General features: G+C 47.3%; 2 protein-coding genes across 13 annotated transcripts in view; one reads left to right on the top strand and one right to left on the bottom strand.

Annotated features, from left to right (window-relative positions):
• Positions 1–444: 444 nt before the first annotated feature.
• SNX32 (sorting nexin 32) lies at positions 445–12,926 on the bottom strand. 5 transcript variants are annotated; one of them, XM_044761931.2, is made up of 14 exons: positions 12,440–12,616; positions 5,286–5,390; positions 4,801–4,911; positions 4,543–4,664; positions 4,234–4,357; positions 3,974–4,078; positions 3,675–3,780; positions 3,426–3,501; positions 3,155–3,194; positions 2,312–2,398; positions 2,039–2,198; positions 1,862–1,947; positions 1,011–1,133; positions 445–619 (listed from the first exon to the last, which is right to left on the bottom strand). In XM_044761931.2, the coding sequence occupies exons 1-14, from the start codon at positions 12,473–12,475 to the stop codon at positions 590–592; spliced, it is 1,311 nt and encodes a 436-aa protein (XP_044617866.1). In that variant the 5' UTR covers positions 12,476–12,616; the 3' UTR covers positions 445–589. The 5 variants fall into 5 exon arrangements, with proteins under 5 accessions (XP_044617866.1, XP_070344289.1, XP_014700304.1 ...); XM_070488188.1 differs by lacking the exon at positions 445–619 and adding an exon at positions 12,129–12,241 and having other exon boundaries at positions 739–1,553; positions 12,440–12,901; XM_044761930.2 differs by lacking the exon at positions 445–619 and adding an exon at positions 12,129–12,241 and having other exon boundaries at positions 781–1,133; positions 12,440–12,901.
• A 94-nt stretch (positions 12,927–13,020) lies between these two features.
• The window catches only part of LOC106833561 (golgin subfamily A member 6-like protein 22), a 38,102-nt gene continuing 25,761 nt past the window's right edge, over positions 13,021–25,361 (top strand). For 5 of the 8 annotated variants that reach the window (XM_014844820.3, XM_014844823.3, XM_014844824.3 and 2 more), the window contains exons 1-2: positions 13,021–14,893; positions 20,427–20,716. In XM_014844820.3, coding sequence (XP_014700306.3) covers positions 13,133–14,320 — 1,188 coding nt within the window. In that variant the 5' untranslated portion in view covers positions 13,021–13,132 and the 3' untranslated portion in view covers positions 14,321–14,893; positions 20,427–20,716. Of the gene's footprint in view, positions 14,894–16,162; positions 16,219–20,426; positions 20,717–25,361 lie in introns of all 8 variants that reach the window. The other 3 variants (XM_070488191.1, XM_070488190.1, XR_011495171.1) reach the window with 2 other exon arrangements.

Raw genomic sequence — 25,361 nt, 5'->3', positions numbered from 1 at the left:
ACCATAAAAAGGCTCACTAATGAGACGTTTGTTTCAGGGTTGGGGACCTTGCAGGGGAGGTAGGCTGGGAGAATGAGCAGCATCTTTTCTGTACCCTGCCTCCAGCCAGCCCTACACCTTCATCTGGCCCCAGGGACTGGTCGAGCCTCCCTTCTGACAGCTGCCACTCTTAGATTCTACAGGTGGTGCCACAGTTGGCCCCAGACTGGCTGTATAGGAGGTGGCTGAGCCGGGGCATCTGCTGCTGGCTTCAGGGGGCCTGCGAGCAGAAGGGACTTCCTGGCTGAACTGCTTTCTTCTGTAGCCTTGACCCAAGTGGGCAGCACGGCAGTGAGGCCCATTTTCTGATTCCCTGCTCAGTCCTGCCCAATGTGGGCTGTGAGGTTGCAAGTCACAGATTGCGCCCTGAGCTACTTTTTCCACCTTCCAGGTTCTCTGTGGTCTTTTCTGCCTTTTTTCCTGGATGGCTGACTCATTTATGAGGGCCAGGTCCAGTGGCTGCCGTGAATCAGAAGCTAAGTTGAGCCTTTGGCCTTCTGCACATGTGGCTGGAGTCCAGGGTGGGGCCAACCAGGTGGAGCCCAGGACTTCAGACCCAGGTGTCTTGGCCTCCACCTCCCTGTGTTTAACCAAGAGGGTGTTGGCTGGGGCCTGAGCCTTTTGCCAGCACTGCTTTGGACACTCCAGTTAGTACTTTGGGCTTTCAGCTGCCGAGCAGCTGCCTAGAAGTCTCATTCTAGGGTAGGCAGGATTTATTAACCCCCCCCCCCCACCCCACCCCCCCAGTCAACTGAACTACAAAAGCCTCCTGGAATTAGAGCTGGTTCCTTAGTTCCTTGGAGCTTGGCAGTATCTGAGAGGGAGGCAGGACAGGGTAGTTCCATTTTACTGGTTAGGAAATGGGTGTAGAGGATTTGTGATCAGCCTTGTGTGGGGTCTGTACCAGGGTTTATGGGGGTTGTGGCACGCCTTGAAGACTGCTCCTGGGTTCCAAGTTCTGGGTCTTGCACCTTCCCATGGAGAGCCTGCTGGCACTGGAAAATGGCCAAGGATGCTGCAAGGGTGCCTCCTTTGTTGCCCCAGGATCTGGTCTCCATAGCACCCTGACAGGGTGTGCCTGGTGGACCTTGGAGCTGTGGGAAGTAAGGACAAGCAGACTTACTCGCTATAAAATGTGCTTTATTTGTGAACAGGCTGGGGACAAATGAACTCAGGGACCAGAGGGCCGCCCCTCAGCCCCGTGGGGAGGGAGGTCAGGGCCCCTGGGCTCCCCCATTGGGGCTCTGTTTACATGTGGCCAAGTATGGTGCCCATGCTGCCCTATCTCCCTCTTGCAGGGCCTGGCACCTTTGGGTGGGGCTGGGGCTTGGGCTTGGGCTTGCCCTGGGGGGTCACGGGGCATGGACAGTGGCTGCTGTGGTGGGGAAGGAGGCATCTTGTTAGGGTGGGAGGTCTGGGGGACTTTGTCACTAGAGGTCCCAGCGCAGGCTCTGGCTGCTCTAAGGCTCCCCCTTGAGGGCAACAAGGGTGTTCCGGAGAAGCAGTGTGCTGGCCTGTAGAGGAGAGAAGTCCTTGATGTCCCCTGTTCCCTGAGACAGGGTGCTGCTCTTCCTGTACCTCAGAACTCGGGTCTCTTCCCCACCCACATCCCTGTCCTCAGCAATAACAGTTGCCATCTGAGGGCTTACTGCTGATGGGGAAAAGGGAAGGGTTCTGGCCGAGACGGGGAAACGCGGCCCTGAACTTCAGCTGGGGCTGCTCACAGCTGCCTTTCCCCTTACCCCCAACACACAGTAGCTAAGAATCTGCAGGCCTGGGGGTCGGGGGCAGCAAGAGGGCTCAGTGAGGCGGGAGGGCTCACCTTGGCATGTTTGAGCTCCAGCTCCGCCAACTCGATGAGGTTCTTGCGGAAAGAGGAGACACGGCGGGACTTGAAGTCCATGAGCTCTGGAGAGGAGAGGGGAGAGGAGTGGGAGCCTTGGGAGCCTTGGCAGGGTAGGTAGCCCAGTGGCAGGGGCTCCAGGGCTGTAGGGCTTACCCTGCTTGGCTGAATCGGAGAGGCGTTCAAAGCGCTGGCAGCACAGTTGCTGGTGGCTCTCGGCGGTCCGCACCTCCCGGTTCCTGGTGCGCGCCTTGTCCAGCGCCTTGTTGGCGTTCTCATAGTCAGCCAGTGCCCGCAGCCGCCGGTACAGCAGGTCCTGGGGCCAGCAGGGGCACAAGATCACTTAGCAGCAGCCCTCGCCAGCCTGCCCTCGCCAGTTGCTCCAGTCCCACTGGCGTCTAGCCTTGAGATCTTGGGGCCACCTCTCACCTTGGCTGCCTGCGAGTCTCGCATGTAGTACCTTAGCATGTCCGACAGCTTCAGGTCCTCGTCAGAGGCCATGCGGCCCTCCAGCTTCTGAATCAGGAAAGGGGGGAGGTCTGAGGAGGGAGCTTGCAGAGGGGAAGCTAGGGGCTGGGGGGCTGCTGCTCACCCAGCAGAGTCACTTGGTAACTACTCTAGGTGAAGCCTGATTTTCAGGGGAGCAGGTCAGAGAAGGCTTCAGAGGAGGTGGCATCTGATGTGGATCTTGGGGGTTGAATAGGAGTCAGACAATAGACAAAGGTTTTCAGGTTTGCAAGCCTGGTGTGTGTTCAGGGAACCCTAAGTTCAGTGGGGGGCACTTGGACAGCAGTAGCCAGATTACAAAAGGCCTAAAATGTAAGCTGAGGACTTTGGGCTTTGTGTCTTGGACACTTTCTGGAAGGGGCGGGTCACAGAGGGGCCTTGAGCAGAGATGAGATGTGGTTCAACAGACGTTTTAGGAAGATTGACACACTCCGCTGACTTTATTGGAGAAGAGTTGAGGAAGTGTGCATCTGGGGCAGGAGGCTGGCAGCACAGTTTAGCTGCCAGAGGCACGTGGCACATCCTTCTAAGTGCCTCTCCAAGCCCGGTTCCTACCCACTCCCACATCACCACACACACACATAAGGCTGGATCCCTGTCTCTGCTCCACCTCTTTTAAACTAGTCTGGAGGGTGAGTCCAGGGTGTCACTGGGCCCAAATTATCACTGAACATTCCAAAATGGTCCTGGAGCTACGCCCTCTCCCAAGACTCTTCCCTGTGAAGGATCATTGGGTGGCCTTTCAACACAGAAGGTAATACTCACCCTTAGTCGTTCAAAGAGCTCTGCCAATTTGAGGAAGCTCCTAGGAGGCAGCAGGAAGAGTTAGGGCAGGGGGCTTAGGGGGGTGCTTGAAGCCTGCCTCCCATTAGCCCCCAGCTTGGGGAAATCACCCACTCGTCTCTCTCTCCCAAATCCCAGAAGGAGCTTCTGCACCTCCCATCTAGAGCTGATAGCAGGCTTCTACAGTGACCCCTCATGGGCAGATATGGTATTACAGGCATAGATGGCAGGAGGGGCAAGTGGGAGTCCTCACGTCTTTAGCTGGTTGACTTCCTGTGTTCCCAGACTGCTCAGTGCAGCCGAGATTGGGATATAGTCATCTGCCAGGCCTGTTGGGGAACAGCCCTCCATCAGAGCCCCTTGGTTTGCAGGTCAAGCCCCACCCCTGGTGTTTGTGGCCATGGACAGACACAGGGCAGTCCCTGCTCTCTTCTCTCCCATGGGGAGTAGGACCGCTGGGGAGAGGGGGCAGGGAATCCAGGGCCCCTGGGACTCTGCATACACTTGTGGGAGTGCATGACTCGGTCTGCCCGCAGGCAGGCATCCCTGATGCGGGTGTGGTACTCCAGCAGGAAGGTCCTCTCATGCTCAAAGAAGTCATCCACCTCCTAAGGGAGCCAGACAGGACCCACTTATGCCCAGTCACCAGGAGCATGGCAGCCACGAACGCCCATGGGTGGCACAATCTCCCTCGAGGCCAGGCCCCCCCAGGGGCTTCCCTCCCGCAGCCATCCTGGGCCTCAATCTTTGCTGTGAACTTGAGACCCTGGGTTGAATCCAGAGAGGGACCTCAAGGCTCACCTTGAGCCCTGACATGCCAGTGATGAGGGCTTCATCTGCAGACTTCACGATATTCCTCAGAAAGCCCCCAAGGAGCTCCTTCCGGTTCTTTCCTCGGACACTCAGCTGAGACACAGGTGGGGAGGGTGTGATGTTGGGTAGGCATGTGCACCGCCTACCCCAGGCACATGCCACTCGACAAGCTGATGAGACAGAGGCTTGAGCCCATCTAGAGCCCTGCCCCCACCCCCGGGGTTGACCCCAGCCCTGGTCCAGCTCACATCCTGGCCATATTCCAAAAAGACAAAGAAATTGTGGTCTCGACGCAGGGTGGGGTGGGCTGCCAGGCGCTGCAGAAAGACTTCGTGCATCGCAACTGTCTTCTTAAAGATAGCCAGGTACTCCCTGCATAGAATGGCAGGCAGCTCGAGGGCCCTCCTTGGCTCTGATCATCCAGCCCCCTTTCCTGTGGCAGCCCTGGGGTCAGAGGTCAGAGTCCCTAAAATCCATAGGGGATAATGAGAGAAATCTTGGGGCTCACAGGAGAGGCTGGGGCTTTGTCATAGACAAGGAAAGGAGGTGGCACTCACGCTTCTAGCTCCTGCTTCATTTTGGCAAACTCTTCCCGTGTGATGGAGCTGTCCCCCTCACCCAGCTTCTGCAGCTTTTCTCTTGAAGCTTCAAAGTCTGGCCTTGGAGGGGCTGGGGGGATCTGCTCAAAGGAGGACAGAGCTGAGAAGCCTCTCATTGCTGAGAAGGCCATCACCTGCACCTGGAAGCCTGGCCCGGCCTCACCCAAGCACCCAGGCCTGCCCCTTGCAGCCCCAGCCTGCCCGGCCCCTCCTCACGATGAGGCCGGCGTACTCCTCATTTTCCACGTAGGCATCATGTAGCCAAATGAACTCCTCGTGCTGCCGCACGACTGAGAACTCGGTCTGGGCGAAGTGAGGGAGGCAGCTCTGGAAGCAGGAAGCCCATCTCAGGTCTCTCCTCCCCTCCGCAAACCCTGCACCCATCAAGCTTCCCAGGCACCCACTTTTAGGCCTCCCCAATCCATATGCCAGGTCAGGTCCAAGTTGGGACTCCAGTGTCCATGATGTCACTCAGGATGGGGGCCAGGGGATGGTTAGGACACGGGGCCTTAGGCAAAGGCGATCAGAGACAAGATGCCTGCTTTCTCAGAGGGGCAGGGGGCAGGAGCCAAGTTGGGGAACAGGGCCCAAAGGCTACGCGGGCATCTGCCCACCACCCCCAGGTGAGCAGAGGCTGAGGGAAGCTCTTGAAACCTGCAGCGGCAGCCCTCCAAACCGCCCTGTGCCCCCTGCAGCCTCACCTTGGTTTGAACGGTGAATTTCACCTTGTCACGCTCGCTCACGGCGTCAGAGATCTCCACCTGTAAGGAGCTGTCCCCGTGCAGGTCCACTGCTGTGGAGGAGGGCTGTGGGGGAGGGGATGTCCCTGACATGATTGACCATGGCCCCCGGGCCCATCCTCGCCGGAGGCTTCTGGTCCTCCTGCAGAGCCCACCTCAGCAGCATTGCTTCCCCGCTGCCCCGGCATCACCGGCTGGCCCCAGAAGGATCCTGGTAAGTCACTGCTCAGGGCTTTACAATTAGCACAACACTTTCCCACCCTCCCATCCTCTGAAGCAGGCAGAATTCTCCCCATCTTACGGGGTGGAAGCTGAGCCCACCTGAGAGGCAAAATAAAGTGTCCGAGATCACACAGCTGCAAAGTGGCAGGGCCAGATTTGAACCCAGTTTCTGGATTCCAAACACCACGCACTTTCTCAGCTACCTGCCCACCCCTTCCCCAGCTCGGGTACCCTTTCGTCAGGGCCTAGAGTGAGGTGGATAAGTTTCCACCTCCTGAGAACATTCCATTCACTACTTTCAGTGCCAAGAGGCACTGGCTTGTAGTAAAGGCTGTGTATTTCTCTAAGTGAAAAGATCCGTGGGGCACCAGGCTACCAGTCTGTTCTTGCATTGAGCTATTTGACAAGCATTTCCTAAACACCCACTATGTCCCCGCTATCGTGCCTAAGAAGGGAAGAGGCTTAAAAGCCACTCTACCTTCAAGCATTGCTCACCAGTATTTAAAGTGTCCCCTGCCCACCTGCCACACCCAGAGGCCTCACGCTCTCCTCTCACAGGTTGTGGCACACATTTGGCACATGTTGGGGACCCCCATTCTGACTTCTATCACATTGATTAATTTTACCTGGTCTTGAACTTCATATAATGCAACTATACACTCTATACTCTTTTGTGTCTGTGTTCCTTAGTGAGATCCATCTCTGTTGCTGAGTGCAGCACTAGTCCTTTTTCATCGCTGTGTAGTAGTCCATGGCATGAATATATATATATAGAGAGAGAGAGAGAGAGAGCTTATGTATCCATTCCACTGTTGGTGGTCATTTGGATTATTTCAAGTTTGGGGCTATTATGAATAAAGCTGCCATGAATATATATATATATATATTTTTTTTTTTTTTTGAGGAGGATTAGGTCTGAGCTAACATCTGCTGCCAATCCTCCTCTTTTTGCTGAGGAAGACTGGCCCTGAGCTAACATCCATGCCCATCTTCCTCTACTTTATATGTGGGACGCCTGTCACAGCGTGGCTTACCAAGTGGTGCCATGTCCACACCTGGGATCCAAACTGGTGAATCCCTGGGCTGCTGAAGCGGAACATGCGAACTTAACCTCTGTGCCACCGGGCCAGCCCCTGCCATGAATATTTTTGCATATGTCTTTTGAGGGACCTAAGTACTCAGTTCTGTTGGGCATGAGAAATGCTTGGTCATAAGGTGGGCTTGTGTTTAAAATGCTTTCATAGATATTGCCAAACAGTTTTCCAAGGTGGTTGGACCAATTTATACTCCTCCTAGCATCGTATGCAAGTTCCAGTTGCACTGCATCCTTGTCAATACTTAGAATTGTCAGTCCTTTTTATTTTAGCCATACTGGTGGAGGTATGGTAATAGCACATTGTGGCTTCAACTCGTATTCCCTGGTGAGGAATGATGTTGAACACCATTTGATGTACCTATTGGCCATTTGGATATCTTCTTTTGTAAAGCACCTCTTCAGTCTTTTGCTCCTCCTCTGCTCTCCTCTTTTTAAAATCAGACTATCTTTTTCTTATTGATTTGTAGGAACTCTTTATATACCCTGGAGACAAGCCCCTTGTTGGTTATGTGTGTTGCCAATATCTCCTACTCTATGGGTTGCTGTTCACTCTCTTATTGGCTTATTTTTTTTTAAGATTCTTTTTTTTTTTAAAGATTTTATTTTCCCTTTTTCTCCCAAAGCCCCTGGTACATAGTTGTATATTTTTAGTTGTGGGTCCTTCTAGTTGTGGCATGTTGGATGCCGCCTCAGCATGGCTTGAGGAGCAGTACCATGTCCGCACCCAGGATTCCAACCGGCGAAACTCGCACCCAGGATTCCAACCGGCGAAACCCTGGGCCACCGAAGCAGAGCGTGGGAACTTAAGCATTCCGCCACGGGGTGGGCCCAATGGCTTATAATTTTACAAGCTCAATATATCAGTCTTGTCTTTTATGGTTAAGGATTTTTGTGTAGTCTTGGAGAAACTTTTGCCTACCTCAGGGTCATGAAGATATTATCTTTGTTCTTCTTCTAGAAATTAATAGTTTTAGCTTTTATATTTAGGTCTATTATACATTTTCAATTCATTTTGTATCCAGTATATGGCATGGGTTATAATTCATTTTTTGCCATATAAATAGCCAGTTATTTTAGCACTATTTGTTAAAAAAAAAGACTATCTTTTCACTATTGATTTGTTTGGGGCACACCTTGGTAGAAAATCAATTGACCCCATAAGTGTGATCAGTTCTTTACTCTCTATTCTGTTCCACTGATCTATATGGCCATACCTTTGATAATATCACCCTGTCTTGATTACTGTAATTAATAAGTAACCTTGAAATCAGATGGAATTAACTTTGTTTTTCTTTTTCAAAATCATTTTGGCTATTATAGGTCCTTTTGCATTTCTGCATAAATTTTCAAATCAGATTGTTTCCACCCAAAAAAACGCGCTGGGATTTTGATTGAGATTACACTGAGTCTATAAATCAATTTGGGAAGGATAGATATTTTTACAATATTGAATCTTCCATCCCATAAACATGGAATATCTTTCCAATTATTTAGGTCTTCTTTAATTCTTTTCAGTAACGTTTTGTAGTTTTCTCTGTAGAGATTTTGCACATCTTTTGTTAGATTTAGTCCTAGGTATTTGATGATTTTTGTTGTTCTTGTTCCTATTTTAAATAATATTTAAAAAAATTTCATCTTTGGGGCCGGCCCGGTGGTGCAGCAGTTAAGTTTGCACGTTCTGCTCCTTGGCGGCCCGGGGTTCACCGGTTCAGATCCGGGTGCAGACATGGCACTGCCTGGCAAAAGCCATGCTGTGGTAGGCGTCCTACATATAGAGTAGAGGAAGATGGGCACGGATGTTAGCTCAGGGCCGGTCTTCCTCAGCAAAAAGAGGAGGATTGGCAGTAGTTAGCTCAGGTCTAATCTTCCTCAAAAAAATAAATAAAAGTAAAATTTAAAAAAAATTTCACCTTCTAATTGTTTGTTGCTAGTATACAGAAACACACAATCAATTTTTATATATTTACTTTGTGTCCAGGAACCTTGCTAAATTTACTTACTACTTGTAACAGTTTATAGATCTTCGGATTTCCTACATATACAATCCTATAATCTAAAATAATGACATTTTTAGTTCTTCCTTTCCAAACTTTACACCTTTTATCTCTTTTTCTTGCCTTATTGCACTTACTGGGACCTCTAGTACAATGCAGAAGTGGTGATATAAAGGAAATACTTGACTTGTTCCTGATCTCACAGGGAACGCATTCAACATTTAATCCTGAAGGTGTTTTTTAGGTACTCTATCAGATTAATGAAGTTCCCTTCCATGCCTAGTTTGACAAGAGCGTTGATTTTTATCATTTTTTTCTCCCTTTCTTGAGATATCAGATGGATTTTCCTGTTATTCCGCATATGTGCTGAATTTCTTTGATTGATTTTCAAATGTTAAACCACCTTGCATTCCTGTAAGAAGGCCTTCACCATGAAAGACTATCTTTTTATATATTGCTTATTCAACTTAATCTTTTGTTTGTGATTTTTGCATCTGGGTTCACAAGACATTTTAAACTGCACTGTCCTTTTCTTGTAATGTTCTTGACTGTTTTTTTGTGGTAAAATATATATAACATAAAACTTACCATCGTAACCACTTCTAAGTGTACAGTTAAGTGGCATTACGTATATTCACTTGTGCAACCATCGCATCATCCATCTCCTCTTGACAGGGTTTTGTATCAAGGTGATGTTGTCCTCCTACAATAAGTGGGAATTTTGCCCTCTGTTTCTGGTGTTGGAATAATTTATGTAAGAATGATTCTAGTTTTCCTTTAATGCTTCAAAGAATTCACATGTGAAGTTATCTGTGCTTAGAGAGGTATTTTTGGAAAAGTTTCTAATTACAGCTTTAGTTCCTATAATAGGCATAGACAACTCAGATTTTCTACTTCTTTCTGTTTCAGGTTTGGTAAGTTGCATTTTTCAAGGAGTTTGTCCATTTCATCTAAATTCTCTAATTTGTTGGCATATACTCGTTCTTAAATACTCTTATCTTTTTAATGACTGAAACATCTCTAGAGATGGCCCCTTTATCATTCCTGATATTGGGAATATTTCCTGCCTTCCTCCCTCTTAGTCTCCCTTCTGCTCTCTCTCTCTTTTATCAGTCTTGCTAGAGGTTTATCAATTTTATTAGTATTTTCAAAAAACTATTTTTGGCATTATTGATTTTCTCTATTTGTATATTTATCTTGTATTTACTGATTTCTGTTCTATATTATTTCCTTCCTTTATTTTCTTGGGGTTTAATTTGCTCTTCTTTTTTTAGCTTCTTGAGATTGAAATTTAGATCATTGATTTTCAGCCTTTCTTCTTTTCTAAAATATGCATTTGGAGGTATAAATTTCCCTCTGGACACTGCTTTAGCTGCATCTCATGAGTTTTGATATGTCATATTTCCAAAATAATTTTTTTTCAAGGAATATTAGCCCTGAGCTAACATCTGCTGCCAATCCTCTTTTTTTTGCTGAGGAAGACTGGCCCTGAGCTAACATCCGTGCCCATCTTCCTCTACTTTATATGTGAGATGCCTGCCACAGCATGGCTTGACAAGCAGTGCATAGGTCCGTACCTGGGATCCAAACCGACGAACCACGGGCTGCCTAAGCAGAACATGCAAACTTAACCACTGTGCCACCAGGCGGGCCCAGACTTCAATATTTTAAAATTTGTTGATACTTGTTTTATAGCCCAACATATAATGTATTTTGGTAAATGTTTCATGTGCACTTGAAAAGAATGTGTTTTCTACAGTTTTTGGGTATAGAGCTCTACATAAATCAATTAGATCAAGTTGATTAATCATGTTATTTTAAATCTTCCAAATCCTTACTGATTTTTTTGTCTGCTTGTACTAACACTTATTGAGAGAGTTGTGTTAAACCTCTAACTGTAATTGTGGGTTTGTCTGTTTCTCCTTTTAATTCTGTGATCTTTTGCTTTGCTTATTTTGAAGCTGCGTTATTAGGCGCATATAAATTTAGGGCTTTTATCTTCCTGTTGGATTGACTCTTTAATCATTGTAAGACGTCCCTCTTTATTTCTAGTAATGCTTCTTGTCTTACAGTCTACTCTGTCTGAAATTAATAGAGCAACGCCAGCTTTCTTTTGGTTGGTGTGTTCATGATGTATATTTTTCCATCCTTTTTTCCCAATCTTTCTGTGTCATTATATTTAAAGCATGTCTCTTTTAACAGAATAGTTGTCTTTTGAAAGTCCAATCCGGAAATGTTTGTTTTTTAATTGGAGTCTTTTGTCCATTCATAATATTGTAATCACTGATATCGTAGGCTATAAACCTGCCATCTTGATTTTTGTTTTCTCTTTGACCCATCTGTTTCTTGTTCCTTTATTCTTTCTTTCTTGCCTTCTGTTAGATTAGTCAAGTATTTTATATCATTTCATTTTCTCCTCTATTATATTTTTACTTACATATTCACTTATTAGTATTATTTTTCTAAAGATTTTATTTTTCCTTTTTCTCCCCAAAGCCTCCCATTACCTAGTTGTGTATATTTTAGCTGTGGGTCCTTCCAGCTGTGGCACATGGGACGCTGCCTCAGCATAGCCTGATGAGTGGTACCATGTCCGAGCCCAGGATTCGATCTGGTGAAACCCTGGGCCACCGAAGCGGAGCGTGTGAACTTAACCACTCCGCCACAGGGCCAGCCCCACTTATTATTCTTTTCATTTCTCTATATTTGAGGGGGACTCTTAGAGAAGGCAATGCTTACTCTAGGGAGCAAGGTCTAATAGTGGACTTTCAGAGAGTCTGGCACCTACAAAGGTTGGGGATGCACCCATCAGTTTGATAACCCAGTACGTCTTCAGAACACATAGCATCCCATATGATAACAGTAATAGTAACAATAACAACAACAATAATATAATAGCTAACACTTATATTTGCTCTTCCTATATGCCAGGCACTGCCCTAAGTATTTTATATATGTTAACTAATTTAATCATGAATATGAACATAGATAAATATTGAAAGTTCTTACTTTGTGTCTCTCAGCCCCTCTCACCTCTCCAAACTCCACTTGAACCCCATTCCTCACTTCTTGGTTTCTCTGACACCCCAGGGCAGGCTTTGCCTCTGTCCAACTGTCTCCCCCACCCCCAAGAAAACGCAATCTGGCTCATTGGTGCAGTAGGCCCCCAAATGTCCTGTCTCCTTCCTGCTGCCTTAGTATCTCTGCTCTGACCTGCGCCACTTGCTAACTGCTTGAGAGAGGTGTTACTTCAAGGTTGGAGTACAGCTCCTCCATCCTTATCCTCAGCCAAGGCCACTATGCACATGCCTCCGACCCCCCAAAAGTGAGCACCTCTGTGTGCCCAGCCCCTAACCATCCTTGGGGCAAGGATGCTCAATAACTATTTGTTGAATGAAATCAAAAGGAAAGAATGAAGAATGAATGCTCTCATGATTAGATGAACCCAGATACACAAGTGAAGCCATTAGTGCTGAGCAGGATTCCCCTCACCTTGGGAAAGGTGAAGTCAATCCCTAACATCCTTCCCACTTCTATTTCCCCTTCAAGCCAGCATGAGTCGGTCCTGGGGAGCGGAGGAGTGACAGTGACTGGTTCCTTTCCATCTGTCAGGGCAAAAAATGTAAACCCTACCTCCTTTGGCATCCTCACCAGTCCCCATGCAGGTGCCACCCCCTCGTTCAGGTCTCTCCTCTCTCTAGCTCACGCGTGTGCGCGAACACACACTTTACTGCCCGATTGGGCATCACTGGGTATCATGGAGTGAGGTGGAGGTTGGGAGAGCGTTTGCATCCTTTCTTTACCTTCCCCTCCTTCCCAGCCTCTTGATGCTCCTCCATCACTCTCCTTCTCGGCTGCAGCACACAAGGATTCCGCAGCTGGCCACTGCCCGCGCGCTCCCGCAGCTTCGTCCCCGTTAACTCGCCCGGATGAGCAGACCGGGTGGGGATCTTATCAGGTGACGGAGACACCTTCCCCTCCCTGCCAAGGAGTCACCTGGAGTCGGGCGTGGTTCCCACCCGGCTCCCTCGCAGCCGCGCCTTTTGATTGGGTACCAGGTTTATCGTGCGCGACGCCATTGGCTGCAACACCTGTCAGTCCTGTGCCCAGGCTCCAGCTTTTAAGGGGCAGCGAGTAACCGAAAGGGCCAGGAACAGCGGACAGCGTGGGGCAGGGGTCGGGGGCTCTGGGGTCGCAGAGGTCTCGCGCCGAGTCAGCCTCCGCCCGCAAGTTGGCTGCTCCCGCCCACCGCCGCTCCGGGTCGCGCCTTCCAACGGCCTCGCGAGGTCTGCGCGTGCGCACCAGCCCAGTTTGGAACCTCCAAGCGGTGGGCGGGGCTGCCGGCAGAGTGGGAGGGTGGGGTGGGGTGAGGTGAGGTGGGGTGGGAGTAGGCTGGGGGGGAATGGGGAGCAGGGGTGGGGGTGGTGGATTAGGGGCGAGGGCAGGGGGTAATATCTGTGGAGAAAGGGGTTCCGTTTGGACTTCCGCTCTGCGGCATGAGGGAGCGGCGGGGTCACCGGCGCAGGGGGGTAAGGGGGCGCCGCAAAGCCCGCGGCCAGGGCGCCCAAGGCCAGGCCGGGGTCCGCGGGTGGCCGCAACTGGAGCCGGCAAGCAGAGGGACACAGCTGCTGCGAGAAAAACTATGGGTGCCCTGGAACGGGCTCATTGTGATCGGGAAGAAAATGGAGCTCCTGGGTAGAAACACGCAAAAGCCTAGGATCTGGGACCAGAAGCTTGAGTCTGAGTCCTGGAGACTGGAAGATGTGGAAAAGACGGTGTTGAAAGGGAAGTCAGGCCGGAGTCGGGAAGGGATGGATGTGAAGCTGCTGCACAGTGTAGCAAATGCATTACAGGGTTCAGAAGGTTTGGGGAAAGACAGCCCAAAGGAGGTGTGGGGAAAGCAGCAAGTCAGACGCCAAATAGGGGCTGAATCAGAGAGGGCAGAGACTACAGCAGAGGCTGGGAGGGGGTCTGGGTTGAAAGAGAGTTTGAAGTTTACTGGGGTAGGGACCAGTGGAGAGGACTTGAGAGCCAGAGGATATAAACCAGGGCAGAATGAGGAGGAGCGGAGGTTGAGTGGAGAGAAACTGAGGTCGAGTGCAGAGAAGCTGAGTGGAGAGAAACTGAGGTCAAGTGGACAAAAGCTGAGGGCAAGTGGAGAGAAGCTGAGGTCCAGTGCAGAGAAGCTGAGTGAAGAGAAACCGAGGTTGAGTGCAGAGAAGCTGAGGTCGAGTAAAGAGAAGCTGAGGTCAAGTAGAGAGAAGCTGGGGTCAAGTAGAGAGAAGCTGGGGACCAGTGGAGAGGATTTGAGATCCACTGGAGATAAACTGCAGTCAAGTGCAGAGAAACTGGGATCCAGTGGGGAGAAGCTGGGCACCAGTGGAGAGGAGCTGGAGACTAGTGGAGAGAAGTTGGAGGGTTCAAGAATGGAAAGCATAAATGAAGAGAATGTTGAAAGAATGGTAGAAGTTACTGGTGGTGAAAGATTGTTAGAAGTTACTGATGCTGAGATGGAAATTCCTTTTGGAAGAGTGGAAGGGAGTGATGAAGAGCTGGAAGGGACTGAGAAAGGGGTAGCAGGTGAGGAAGATGTCTTGAGTGGGGCGAATGCTATTACTGATGAATCTGTTTCTATGGAGGAGAAAGAGGTTATAGATGAAGAACCCAGTGATGGAGGCAGATGAAGGACTGAAGCTAAAGAAGGAAAGAGAAGCAGATAGGGGAAGTCCTGCAAGTCAACCAGGAGAAATTAGGACCAAGCAGAACGTTGTTGACCCTGAAGGGGTAAATGTGAAAGAGGAAAGGAGAGCGCCTGAGCCTAAGAGAGGGAGAGAGTGGGAATGAAATGCTGCTGGGGATGGAGGCGGAGATCAGGACAAAGGAAGTGAAGAAGAGTGAGAATGAGGGACATGAGAACATTTTGAGAGAAGGAAAAGGTTTGATAATGTGTTGATAGGTAGAGGAAAAGTGGATATTCGTTTCTTGGAGAAGAGCTATTACCAAGGAGCTTGTAGGGGAATGTTTGAGAAATGGATTTGAGATGGGTTAGAAGGATTTAATTTAACACATGATTGGGTTTATGAGTTGTGAGAGAAGGCAGAATGAGCAAAATGGAAAATTACAGCAAGAGAAAGGAGAGATAATGAAAGTTCTGGAAGAAGATGCAGGCTGGAGCGAGGATCCTGGAGAAGAATGTGGAGCTCCAGAGTGACAAAAGCAAGAGAAGAGATCAGAAAATAAAGAAGTGGAGAAAAAAAGTAAGAAGCCAAATCTCATAATAGTGATTATGTTTGTTGGGTTTTAAAGTTATTTCCTTCGCTACGTCTCTACTCTCCTCTCCCATGTAGCCAACTTTACAGTCTAACGGGACAGGCCTCTCACAGGGCCCTGTATGTCTGGACCAAGCCGGTCCTCACTGATCTTCCCTCTAACTAGCCCCAAAACCATATTCAGAATAATTGCTGGGCCCCACTATTTTAATCACTTTACCATGATCACCATTTCCATGGGTTCCCCTCACCTCCACATCAAATTTGAATTGCTCATGTTTCATTTGAATTCATCTCAATTATTTGTATTATTATTGTGTCCATCTTTGACTTTTAATTATTCGTCTGATCACATGGACTTTTTCCCTTGTGTCTGTCTCCTTTGGGGCTTTCTTTTATATCTTCCACATGCCATCCACCATCCACTGTCATCCCAGGGAAGAGAGGGGACGCCCTGTGGGCCTAGCGTCAAGACTTCAGTGTCAAGACTTCGGCTCTTAGATCCTGTTTGTTTCTTGGATAGGAATGTAAGAGGTGGCGAAAAGCATCATGGATCGTTGGGATGACAGGAATACTTTTCAAAGTCTGTAAAATTTCTAAGGAGTAGAAACTTCATCATATCATAACATAACGCAAGTATCCTAACAAATTTATGATAGCCTCATGGGTTTTTTTTAATTTTGTTTTGTTTTTTTAAAGATTGGCACCTGAGCTAACAACTGTTGCCAATCTTCTTTTTTTTTTTTTCTGCTGTTTCTCCCCGACTTCCCCCAGTACATAGTTGTATATTTTTTTTTAGTTGTGGGTCCTTCTAGTTGTGGCATGTGGGATGCCGCCTCAGCATGGCCTGGTGAGCGGTGACATATCTCGCCCAGGATCCGAACCAGCGAAACCCTGGGCCGCCAAAGCAGAGTGTGTGAACTTAACCACTCGGCCAAGGGGCCGGCCCCCTTCATGTTTTTTAATTACGTTTTCTACATACCCTTTGCTAGTTTTCCCCCAAGGGCTCCAAGGGATCTGTAAATCCCATATTTTTGTTCATATGGTCAAACCTAGCAGATAATCTATCAACTCCATTTTTCCCCTAGAAATTTCCTTCTTGGAGTCCTTCGTCCTCTGGGTCTGATGTCGAGTGGCTGTGTTCTAGGCTGGCTCCATAGCTGCCGTCCTGGGCTTCTTACCGCCTCTCTTGGTTCTTCTGAGTTGGGTCTCCGTCTGTCTGGATCTTAGATCTTCTTCCTCTTTCTTGTTTTACAGCCTCATTTCGGTCAACCACGTCATCTAATAGCTTCCAGATAAAGTGACCCTGGGAGGTAAACTTGTGACACCTTATCTGTCTGAAAATATTGATTCTTCTCTCATATCTGACTGAGAGTTCAGCTGGGTATAGGATCCTAGGTTGGAAATATTTTCCCCTTAGAATTTTAAAGGTAAGGACCCAGTATCTTCTAACTTCCAAGTGTTGCTGTTTATGAGTGCAGTTTTGTTCTTTTTTTTTTTTATTCTATAGATATGACCTGCTTTTTTTCCCTATGTACATTACATGTTTCCCACCACTCCGTGGCTCAGCCTGCACACTCATCCCATTTTCTGTGGTCCTTCATCAGGATGGTGGATCCTGAATTATAGCTCTTATCTTTTTTCTACTTTTGGCCCTCTCTTTTTGTTCTACTCTCTGGACAATTTCATTAACTTTATCTTCTTATCCTTCTATTAAATTTTTTTTATTTTAACTCTCTTGTTCACTGATTGCTTCTTTTTTTTAATATATGGCATTCCTGTTTTTGTTTGATTTACATATTCTCTTAGCCCTCCAAGGAATTTTCCTCTTTGTAATTTTTCTTCTGCTCTTCACATTGTTGCCTCTGAATTCCCCTCCCCCTTTTCTGTTGTGTGTGTGTGTTCACGCATGTGTGCGTGTGTATGTGTTGGAAGTTTTCCTCAAGTGTTTGATCTTTGACTGTCTATTCATATTTAAGAATCAGACACTAAGCAGAGCGAATTGGAAACTCTGTGCACAAATGGGGCTTGTTAATTGATGGCCTTCATCCTCAGGTGACCGGAACAGGCAGATTTTTTATTTGGTACCCTCAAATGTCAGAATCTGTAGATCACGTTGCTGGGACAATTCATCTCCAGAGAAGAATTCTCTAGCTTCCTGTCTGGGAAGTATTTGCATGGCCACCACTCTTGAGGTGGCAGCAGGGCAGGGGGGAAGGAGTGGGGTAGGGACGTGGCTCCCGCATTCAGCATGCGTGTTTTCACCCACTTCTTTGATCTTCAGCTCAGTGCTCATCCCTACCCTCATCTGTGCCTCGTGTCCCCAAGTCAGGGGCACCCCAGCTTTCGACTGTTTGCAGATTCCATTTCTCCAGAGAATAAACCCTCTGTATCCTGTGGGGAGTTGTTGCTAGGCCAAAAAGGGTTAGAGAGAGGATTTGTGAGTTTAACTGCTTTATGTACAGAGTTCTAAGCAATTTGCGTGTTTTGGCCCTATGGCTTCTCCTTCCACCTGAGGTATCTGGTCCCTCCAGGTCCTGAGCTTTTAGGGCATGAGTGGAGTGAACTGTTACTCTTGTTTATATTCACGTCTTTGAACATAAAAGTCCCAGCGTCCTGCTCTCTGCTATCCCGCTCCATCTCCAGAAGTTGCTTCACCTCTCTGATCCACTGTTGTCTGCTCTCCTGTTCTCTTCGTCTTTAGGGTTTTATACCATATTTATTCCTTTGTTTTCATCTTGGTGGGGTTTGGAGATAAACATATGTTCAATCTGCCATGTTTGATAGAAAGTCTCCTCCATGACATTTTGAGTGTTCTTAATTGAATTCTCAAAGAGTAACCCTAATTTTCATCTTGCAGGGGCGCTTGCTATTTTCCTTGCGGGCTCTGCCATGTGAAAGTGCTAACACGATGAACCAGTAAACAGTCCTACTGTGCTACTGCAGTGTACAGTAAACCACTAAATGATTATAAACATGCTGTAATTTCCCTCATCTTAAGAAAAACAAAACCTCTCTTGACTCTGCTTTCCCCTCCAGCTACTTCACCTTTTTCTTGGTCCCTGTGGTAGGCACAAAGGCAGCCCCAAAGATCATTCCCTTCCTAATCCCAGGAGCCTGCGAATATTACCCCATATGGCAGCAGAGTGAATATCACCTTATATGGCAAAAGATATGATTAAGTTAAAGATCTTGAGAGGAGGAGCTTATTCTGGGTAATCCGGGCAAACCCTAAATGCTACCACAAGTGTGCTTGTAAGAGAGAGACAAGGAGGTCAGACACACACAGAAGAGGAGGAGGGGATGTGGCCCCAAGACAGAGACTGGAGTGACACAGCCGCAAGTCAAGAAGTGCTGATAGCCACCAGAAGTTGGAAGGGCAGGGAATGAATTCTTCCCTAGAGCCTCTGTAGGGAGGATGGCCTCTACCAATGCCTTGATTTTGGACTTTTGGCCTCCAGAACTGTGAGAAAATAAATTTCTGTCCTTTTAAGCTGTCCAGTCTGTGGTAATTTGTTACAGCAGCTCTAGGAAATGAATATACTCTACAGGAGAATTCCTCCAAAGTGTTGTTTATGCTTACTTTTTCTAAGTCTTCTCCTCCATTCCATTTTTTAATTTTTTTTTTTTTTTTTTTTTTTTGGTGAGGAAGAGTGGCCTTGAGCTAACATCTGTTGCCAATCTTCCTCTTTTTGCTTGAGGAAGATTTGCTTGAGGAAGATTGCTGAGCTAACATCTGTGCCAATCTTCCTCTATTTTATGTGGGCTGCTGCCACAGTGAGGCTTGATGAGTGGTGCTAGGTCCACGCCTCGATTCAAGCCTGCAAACCCCAGGCCACCAAAGCAGAGCATGTGACCTTAACCACTATGCCACCGTGCCGGCCCCTCCTCCATTCCTTTTTATTTGACTTTTTATATTGGACATTTTAATATATACAGAAAAGTTGAATGATTAGAGCAACGAGCAACTAAATATTCTCTACCTGGATTCAAAGTTGATAACAGTTTGCCCTAATTGCTTTATCTCTGTATACTTCAGAATAAAGAAATTCTCCTACATATCCATAATACCTAAATGAATTAAAAAATGTTTTAATTTAATGAATTAAAAATTAAGAATAATTTCCTAATACCGTCTAATATTCAATCAGTATTTAAATGTCCTTCCTTATCCCAAAAATTATCTTTTGTAACTTTTTTGCCTTGGCCCAGGATCCAATCAGGGCTTGTACGTTGAATGTGATTGTTGGCTCTTTTTAATCTACAGTAATCTCCCTCTTATTTTGTTTTTAACAACTTTGATCTTTTAAAGAATTCAGGCCTATTTTCTTATAGATGTCCAACAGTCTGGATTTATCTGGTTATTCCAGATGGTATCATTTAGTCTGTTCCTCTATCCCTGTAGTCTATGTTCTGGAAGTGTGGGCTGGAGGCCCTGGTCTCTTTCTCCGCAGCCCTCGTCACCTCTGACGCAGAGTTTTCCTTCTGTAGTCGCTCTCTTTCTCTCCCCACTCGCATGGAAGCTCCAGAACAGAATCAGTGGGTGACTGTTGTGTTACCTGTTCTAGTCTGCCGTCTAACCAACACAGAGTGGGCCCTCAGTGTGTACTCGTGGTATGAATCAATCCGTCACATTCAGTGACTTTAGCTGTCTCGATACTATTTAACGTCTATTGAGGAATTGCTGTAGTAATTTCCCCTGTTCCTTAGAACATCTCACGTTTTTTGAAGCCTCAAATGCCTGAAAATGTCTTTATTCCATACTTGAGTTTGTCCAGGGCTAGAATGTTCCCTCAGCAGTGTGAAGGCCTGCCCCTTTGTTTTCTCCCTTCAAGTGTGGCCGTGGAGAGTCCAGATCTCTTTTATGCTTGAGCCATGGCACAGACCAGGTGGTCTATGTATGTGACCTGTTTCTTCTCCTCTCTCTGCTATTTCTACTTATTTATTGTTCAGGATTTTATAGCCTGCTCTTTCTTCCACTCTCTAAGAACTCTGATCCCGTAGGTAGGCAGTAAAGGAGAGATATTGGCTGTGGACAGAGTTGTAAAGATAAGCTGCAGAAGGCTCAAGCCTGGTAGTAGGAGCTTTTTGACAAATGTTGGTAGCTAACATTTACTGAATTCTTATAAGAAGAAGAATAATTGCACAGGCATCAAGCTAAGCCCTTTACATGTTCTCTATCATTTGATCCTTCCAACAATTCTTTGAGATGGGAACAATTAGTCTATCAACTCTACCAACTGGAAACTGCCAGGGTCAGGCCTGCGCCCAGGTAGCCTGTTCCCAGAGCCACACTGGAAACTGTTCTGCTGAGTTGCCTTCTTCGTTGTCACTAGCCAAGCCCTGCAGCTCAGTTTCCTAGCCTGCAGAAGCCAGGTCTGTGATCCCGCCTCAGGGGCTGGGAATGAGGCTGTGGACAACCCTTCCATTCATTCAGTGAATGCTTGTTGAATGAGCACTTCAGTGGCAAGCTTTTAAGAACATAAAGGAGCAAAACAATGATGTTTATTTTCCTTCCCAGATCTCTGCCTTCCTAAGATCGTCCTCTCCTAGACTCCTCTGGTGATTCTCTGAGCGCCGAGAAATTGTTGCCTCTCTCTAAGAGGCCTGCGTGGGCACGAGGTCAAGACGGGCCGTTTTCAGCTGTGTGGGTCTCCAAGATTGCACTGCACTGTATATAAATTATGACCCAAATACTCAGACTTGTTCTTTGGCTGGATTACATTTTGTCCCGGACATCAGACACATCCTACTGGAGCCACAGAAAGAAAAAGTGAAGATCGAGACACTGTGACAAATGGCAGCCACCTTGTAAGTGCAGATATTTTCAATCATCTAGGAAGCTAGAACTTTATATAGAATATCCTTTTTTACTAAAATTAACCAAAATGCACACCTTTCAGGGAATTGAGGGCTCCAGAGTGATTTTATATATTTTTATGATCCTACTCTTTCTTTGCGTTTTCCCAAAGATCCATGTTTCTTGCAGCAGAATGCGTTAAAAGTGACATTATGTTTTGGCTTTTGTTGAAATCCCTTCCTGGTCGGTGCCATTACTTCATTCAGCAAACACTGAACCCTCACTTCGTGCCAGTTGGGAATGCAAAAAATGTGTAGGACCAGATTCTTGCCCTTGGCCTCCTGTCTCGTGTTGAGACAGATGTCTCGACAAGTAGATGGCCAGATTGTGAGATTGGCTAGAAGGTTGCTACATGCTAAGTGCCGTGGGAAACGCAGAGAAGGGAGGGCCTGACCATGGGGGCTGCTTAGGGGAGTGATCAGAGAAGGCTTCATGGTGGAGGTGGCCTTTTTGGCTTGGACTTAGAAGGATGAGAAGCGGTCAACATTGGGTGAGAAAAGGACAAGTAAACATTCTAAGCAGAAAGAGTAGTGTTGCCGAGGTGCGATGACCGGGAACCACATGGCTGGTTCAGGAAAAGGCAAGAGCAGTAATTGGGTGTGGCTGGAGCAGAGGGAGTATGATAGAGACCAGTAGGAGGTGATGTAGGGGAGACCACGGGGCCAGCCTTGATGGCAGGCTTAAGGAAGTTAGCCTTGTTCTGTAGGTGACAGGGAGAACGACACCATCAGACCTTTGCTTTACGTAATTTACCCAGCAGAGAGGTCAAATCAACTAGGCACAGCGTGAGAGTGGGTCACTGTGGGGCACTGAGTAGGTGCTCAGTAAAGCAGGAGGCACGATTAGTAGATGGTTATAATGAGTAGTTCAGGGTAGAGAGGACGAGGCTGTGAACTAAGGCAGAGAAAGTGGGGATGAAAACGAGGATAGATTGGAGAGGGTTTGAAAAGTCCTATTTAACAGGATTTGCTGATTAATTGTGAATGGATGGTGAGGAGCGAGGCACCAGCTGATAGATAATAGCTGATACGTGTCATCAAATGTGCTGACTCGGCAGTTAGGCGCTTTGCAAGCAGTGTCTCATTTAATCCTCTGAGAGGGCTGTAGTATTATCTGCATTTTATAGATGAGGAAGTTGGAGCCCAGAGTGGCCAGTGAGAGTGACAGGGCAGCATGTGGTGGTAGTAGGTAGGAGGAATCAGCGCCTTAGCCACCACGCGGTAGCTTCAGCAGCTGACTGGATTTCAGTGCCTGGTGATTGGCAGGTGAAGTGACCGCCCTGGGAAGCAGTTCGTGAGTGGCAGATTCGGGCCTGGAACCCACTGGAACCACCTTTCTCTCCAGAGCTCACCAACAGGCTACCTGGGCGCCACATCAGGCCATAGACACGTTGTGTTTGGCCCATAGCATACTTTTAAAACAGTTTTTCGTGCTAATTGCTAGCATTTAAAAATCTAGAGATTCACATTAAAACCTGGGTTTCTGGCTTTTCTTGAAAAGTGAGACGCACTCGTCACACTGGGCCCATCCAGCAACCCTTGCTGCCTACTCGCGTTCCCTTCAGCTGGGGCCTGCGCTCCCCAGTTGGCCGCAGCCTGCCAGCCTGCCTGGGGTCCCTGACCCCTCCACAGGTGCCCGAGTTTGCATCTCTCGACCATGAGCTGGTCCAGTTTGATGCCAGCCTGTGCCTGTGCATTTAATCTCGAGTCAAGCCCAGGCCTCCACTTAGGGAATATAAGATAAAAACAACATGTTTTGCTTTGGTTTTTTCCTTCATGCTGTGGGATTGAGAAAAACTAAATACCCACCTATGCTTGAGTGCCCATGGGGAGGAGGGTTACGTCCAGGTAGTGCAGGGCAAAGGTGACTGGTCGTGGTTCCTGAAACGTGCGCCAATTATACTGAAACACCAGTCGTGCAATGGGAGACGGCGAGAGTAACGGCTGCTGTATGAATCATGCTGTGATTTTTTTCTGTTTAATTTGTTTTGTAATTAATAATTTGCTCGAATTTTGAGCTGTGTACTTTGGACGTATTATAAGGAAGCTTTTGAGGAAAATACATGTTTGTGTGTATGCATAGGGTGGGGTGGACCGTAGCTTACACAGGTTGGAATTCTCTGCAGAAATTCGGTTTCAGAACATTTTTTTAAAGTTTTATGCTTTATTTAAGGTTGAAAACATGGTTCAGTACCATTAAGTTAAAATGTGAGGGACAGGACGGCAAACAGGTATTTGTATTAAATATTTTGTTACATCAAAAATGTAACAATCCCAGTGCAGTGGTCAGGTTGGACAAATGGTGGATTTTATGATTGTGTGAGTTTCTCTGCAATTTGTAAACAGCACTCAGAGACACGGGTTCACACAGGTGAGAGAGAGAGAACTGACACCAGAGCTTCAGGAGTTTGACTCCTAATCTGCATTCTTTGTGCGACGCCAGACGATTTTCCATCATACCTGGCCGCCTGATTCAGGAACTGGAGGCAGGTGCTGCTGCTGCTGGGCACGAATTTCTCAGAGGCCACCAGGCACTATTCTGGGATAGCCACTGGGTCTGAGGTTCGCTGTCCATCTTGCAAGAGTCATTCGTCCTGTCAGACCACACTGACCTCGCTCTCAAGAGGCCAGCCCTGCAAGCTTTGCCCTGGGAGCTGGAATTAATCGTACAAGTTTCACACTGCAGATCAGTTTGGTCTCGGGAGCCATTTCTACACAGATTGTAATCTGTGTAGATTACACAGTGCGTAGATTACACAGCGTGGCTTGTGAGGTCACACTCTGCTGCTCTTGGACTCTGGCCCTTGCGCAGCACGTCCTCCCTGTTCCTTTCCTCAGAGACTCCCCGCCCCCCATGTGCACGCGTAGGGTGGGACCTGGATGTGTGTTGCGGCCGGCTCTTCCGTTCTTGTCTGTACCATCAGAATCCATTGTTTCTTACTGATATCATACAGACAAGTGCCTAATACTGGCTACTTAGCACCAGGGAGACAACAGACAGGTGCCCTGCCCTTGGGGACAAGAGGAGCAGGCAGGGACTCATTCGTGAACAAGGTGGCACTCTGTCACAGTGCTCTAACAATGGCTATTTTATCTCAGTCACGTTATAGTTTCATTTTTGTGGTGGAGCCTAAAAAGCCTAGGCTCCTCAGAAGATCCAGCCAAGTTCATGGTAAAATTCTACTACTTATCCAATTGTTTAACAGATATTTCTAAAGCACCTATTATTTGCGAGGTACCATTCCGATGTCAGGATTATAACAGAGAACTGTTCTCTTGGCGCTTACGCTGTCGTGGAAGGAGACAGAAAAATTGTCGTCAGTATGTACTATGAGCTAAGAATTCTGAAGAACAACCAAGCCAGCTAAGGGAGAGAGAATGCTGGAGGGGGTGGGCTGCTCTTTCAGATGGGGCGCCTGGGGAAGGCCTTTCTGGTGAGGTGACGCTTGAAGCAGGGCCAGAGAGAGGCGAGGGAGAAGCGGCTGTTTGGAGGAAGTCCCTTCTGGGCAGCAGGCAGCAAGGCTGGAGCCTCTGAGGGGGCAGCGTGCCCGGCCTCTTTGAGGGACAGGGTCACTAACCGAACGTCTGGGTTCCTCAGTTTCCGCATCTGCAAGGCCCTGGGCTTGTGGGGAGGAACCAATGAAATCATTTATGTGGAAATATTTGTGTAAACCATCAAGCGCTGTATAAAGGTTGTTCTCTTTATGTTGACTTCATCAAGTATTTGTGGAGTGTCTAAATCACCATGGATCATAATTATTATATTACACTTCTACCCTTTCATTTTTTTTATTATTGAGATGAAAATCACATGACATCCAATTAACCATTTTAAAGTGTACAATTCAGTGGCATTTAGCGCATTCACACTGTCTTGTAACCATGACCTCTTTCGAGTTCCAAAACTTTTTCATCACTCTGTCTTTTCATTTTTAATATTAGTTCATGTTACTACTCTGTTTTGTTTTGTTTTTTTTTGAGGAAGAGTTAGGCCTGAGCTAACTGCTGCCAATCCCCCTCTTTTTGCTGAGGAAGACTGGCCCTGAGCGAACATCCATGCCCATCTTCCTCTGCTTTATATGTGGGACGCCTACCACAGCATGACTTGCCAAGGGTTGCCATGTCCACACCCGGGATCCAAACTGGTGACCCCAGGCCCCCAAAGCGGAACGTGCGAACTTAACCGCTGTGCCACCTGGCTGGCCCCTGTTACTACTTTTGGAAAAGGATTTTTTCCACGTATCTGACTTTGCTCTTTCTATTTCTGGCTGGCCTTCACTAATTTCTGTGATTCATCCATGTACTTATTCAACAGATATTTATCAAGGATCTACCGTGCAGTAGGCACTATGCTAGGTAGGTACTGGGGATCCAATGGTGACAAAGGACACACAGGTCCCTAAATTTAGGGGACTCAGAATCTAGTCGAGGATTTAGACCCCAAACATGTAATTACCAGAAAATTAATTTAAATTATGGTAAACGCTTGTGAGAAAAAAAATGCTTTGAAAATTGTGTTTGAAACATATGTGAAGTTATTAAAGCCACTAAAAGTGAGATGCCACTAGCTATTACAGTTTAAAATTAGTTCAGAGAC

Source organism: Equus asinus, chromosome 17 (genome assembly GCF_041296235.1).
Source record: "Equus asinus isolate D_3611 breed Donkey chromosome 17, EquAss-T2T_v2, whole genome shotgun sequence".
Lineage (NCBI taxonomy): Eukaryota > Metazoa > Chordata > Mammalia > Perissodactyla > Equidae > Equus > Equus asinus.
The sequence above is the reverse complement of the archived record's forward strand: the minus strand, read 5'-3'. Positions and strand labels throughout refer to the sequence as shown.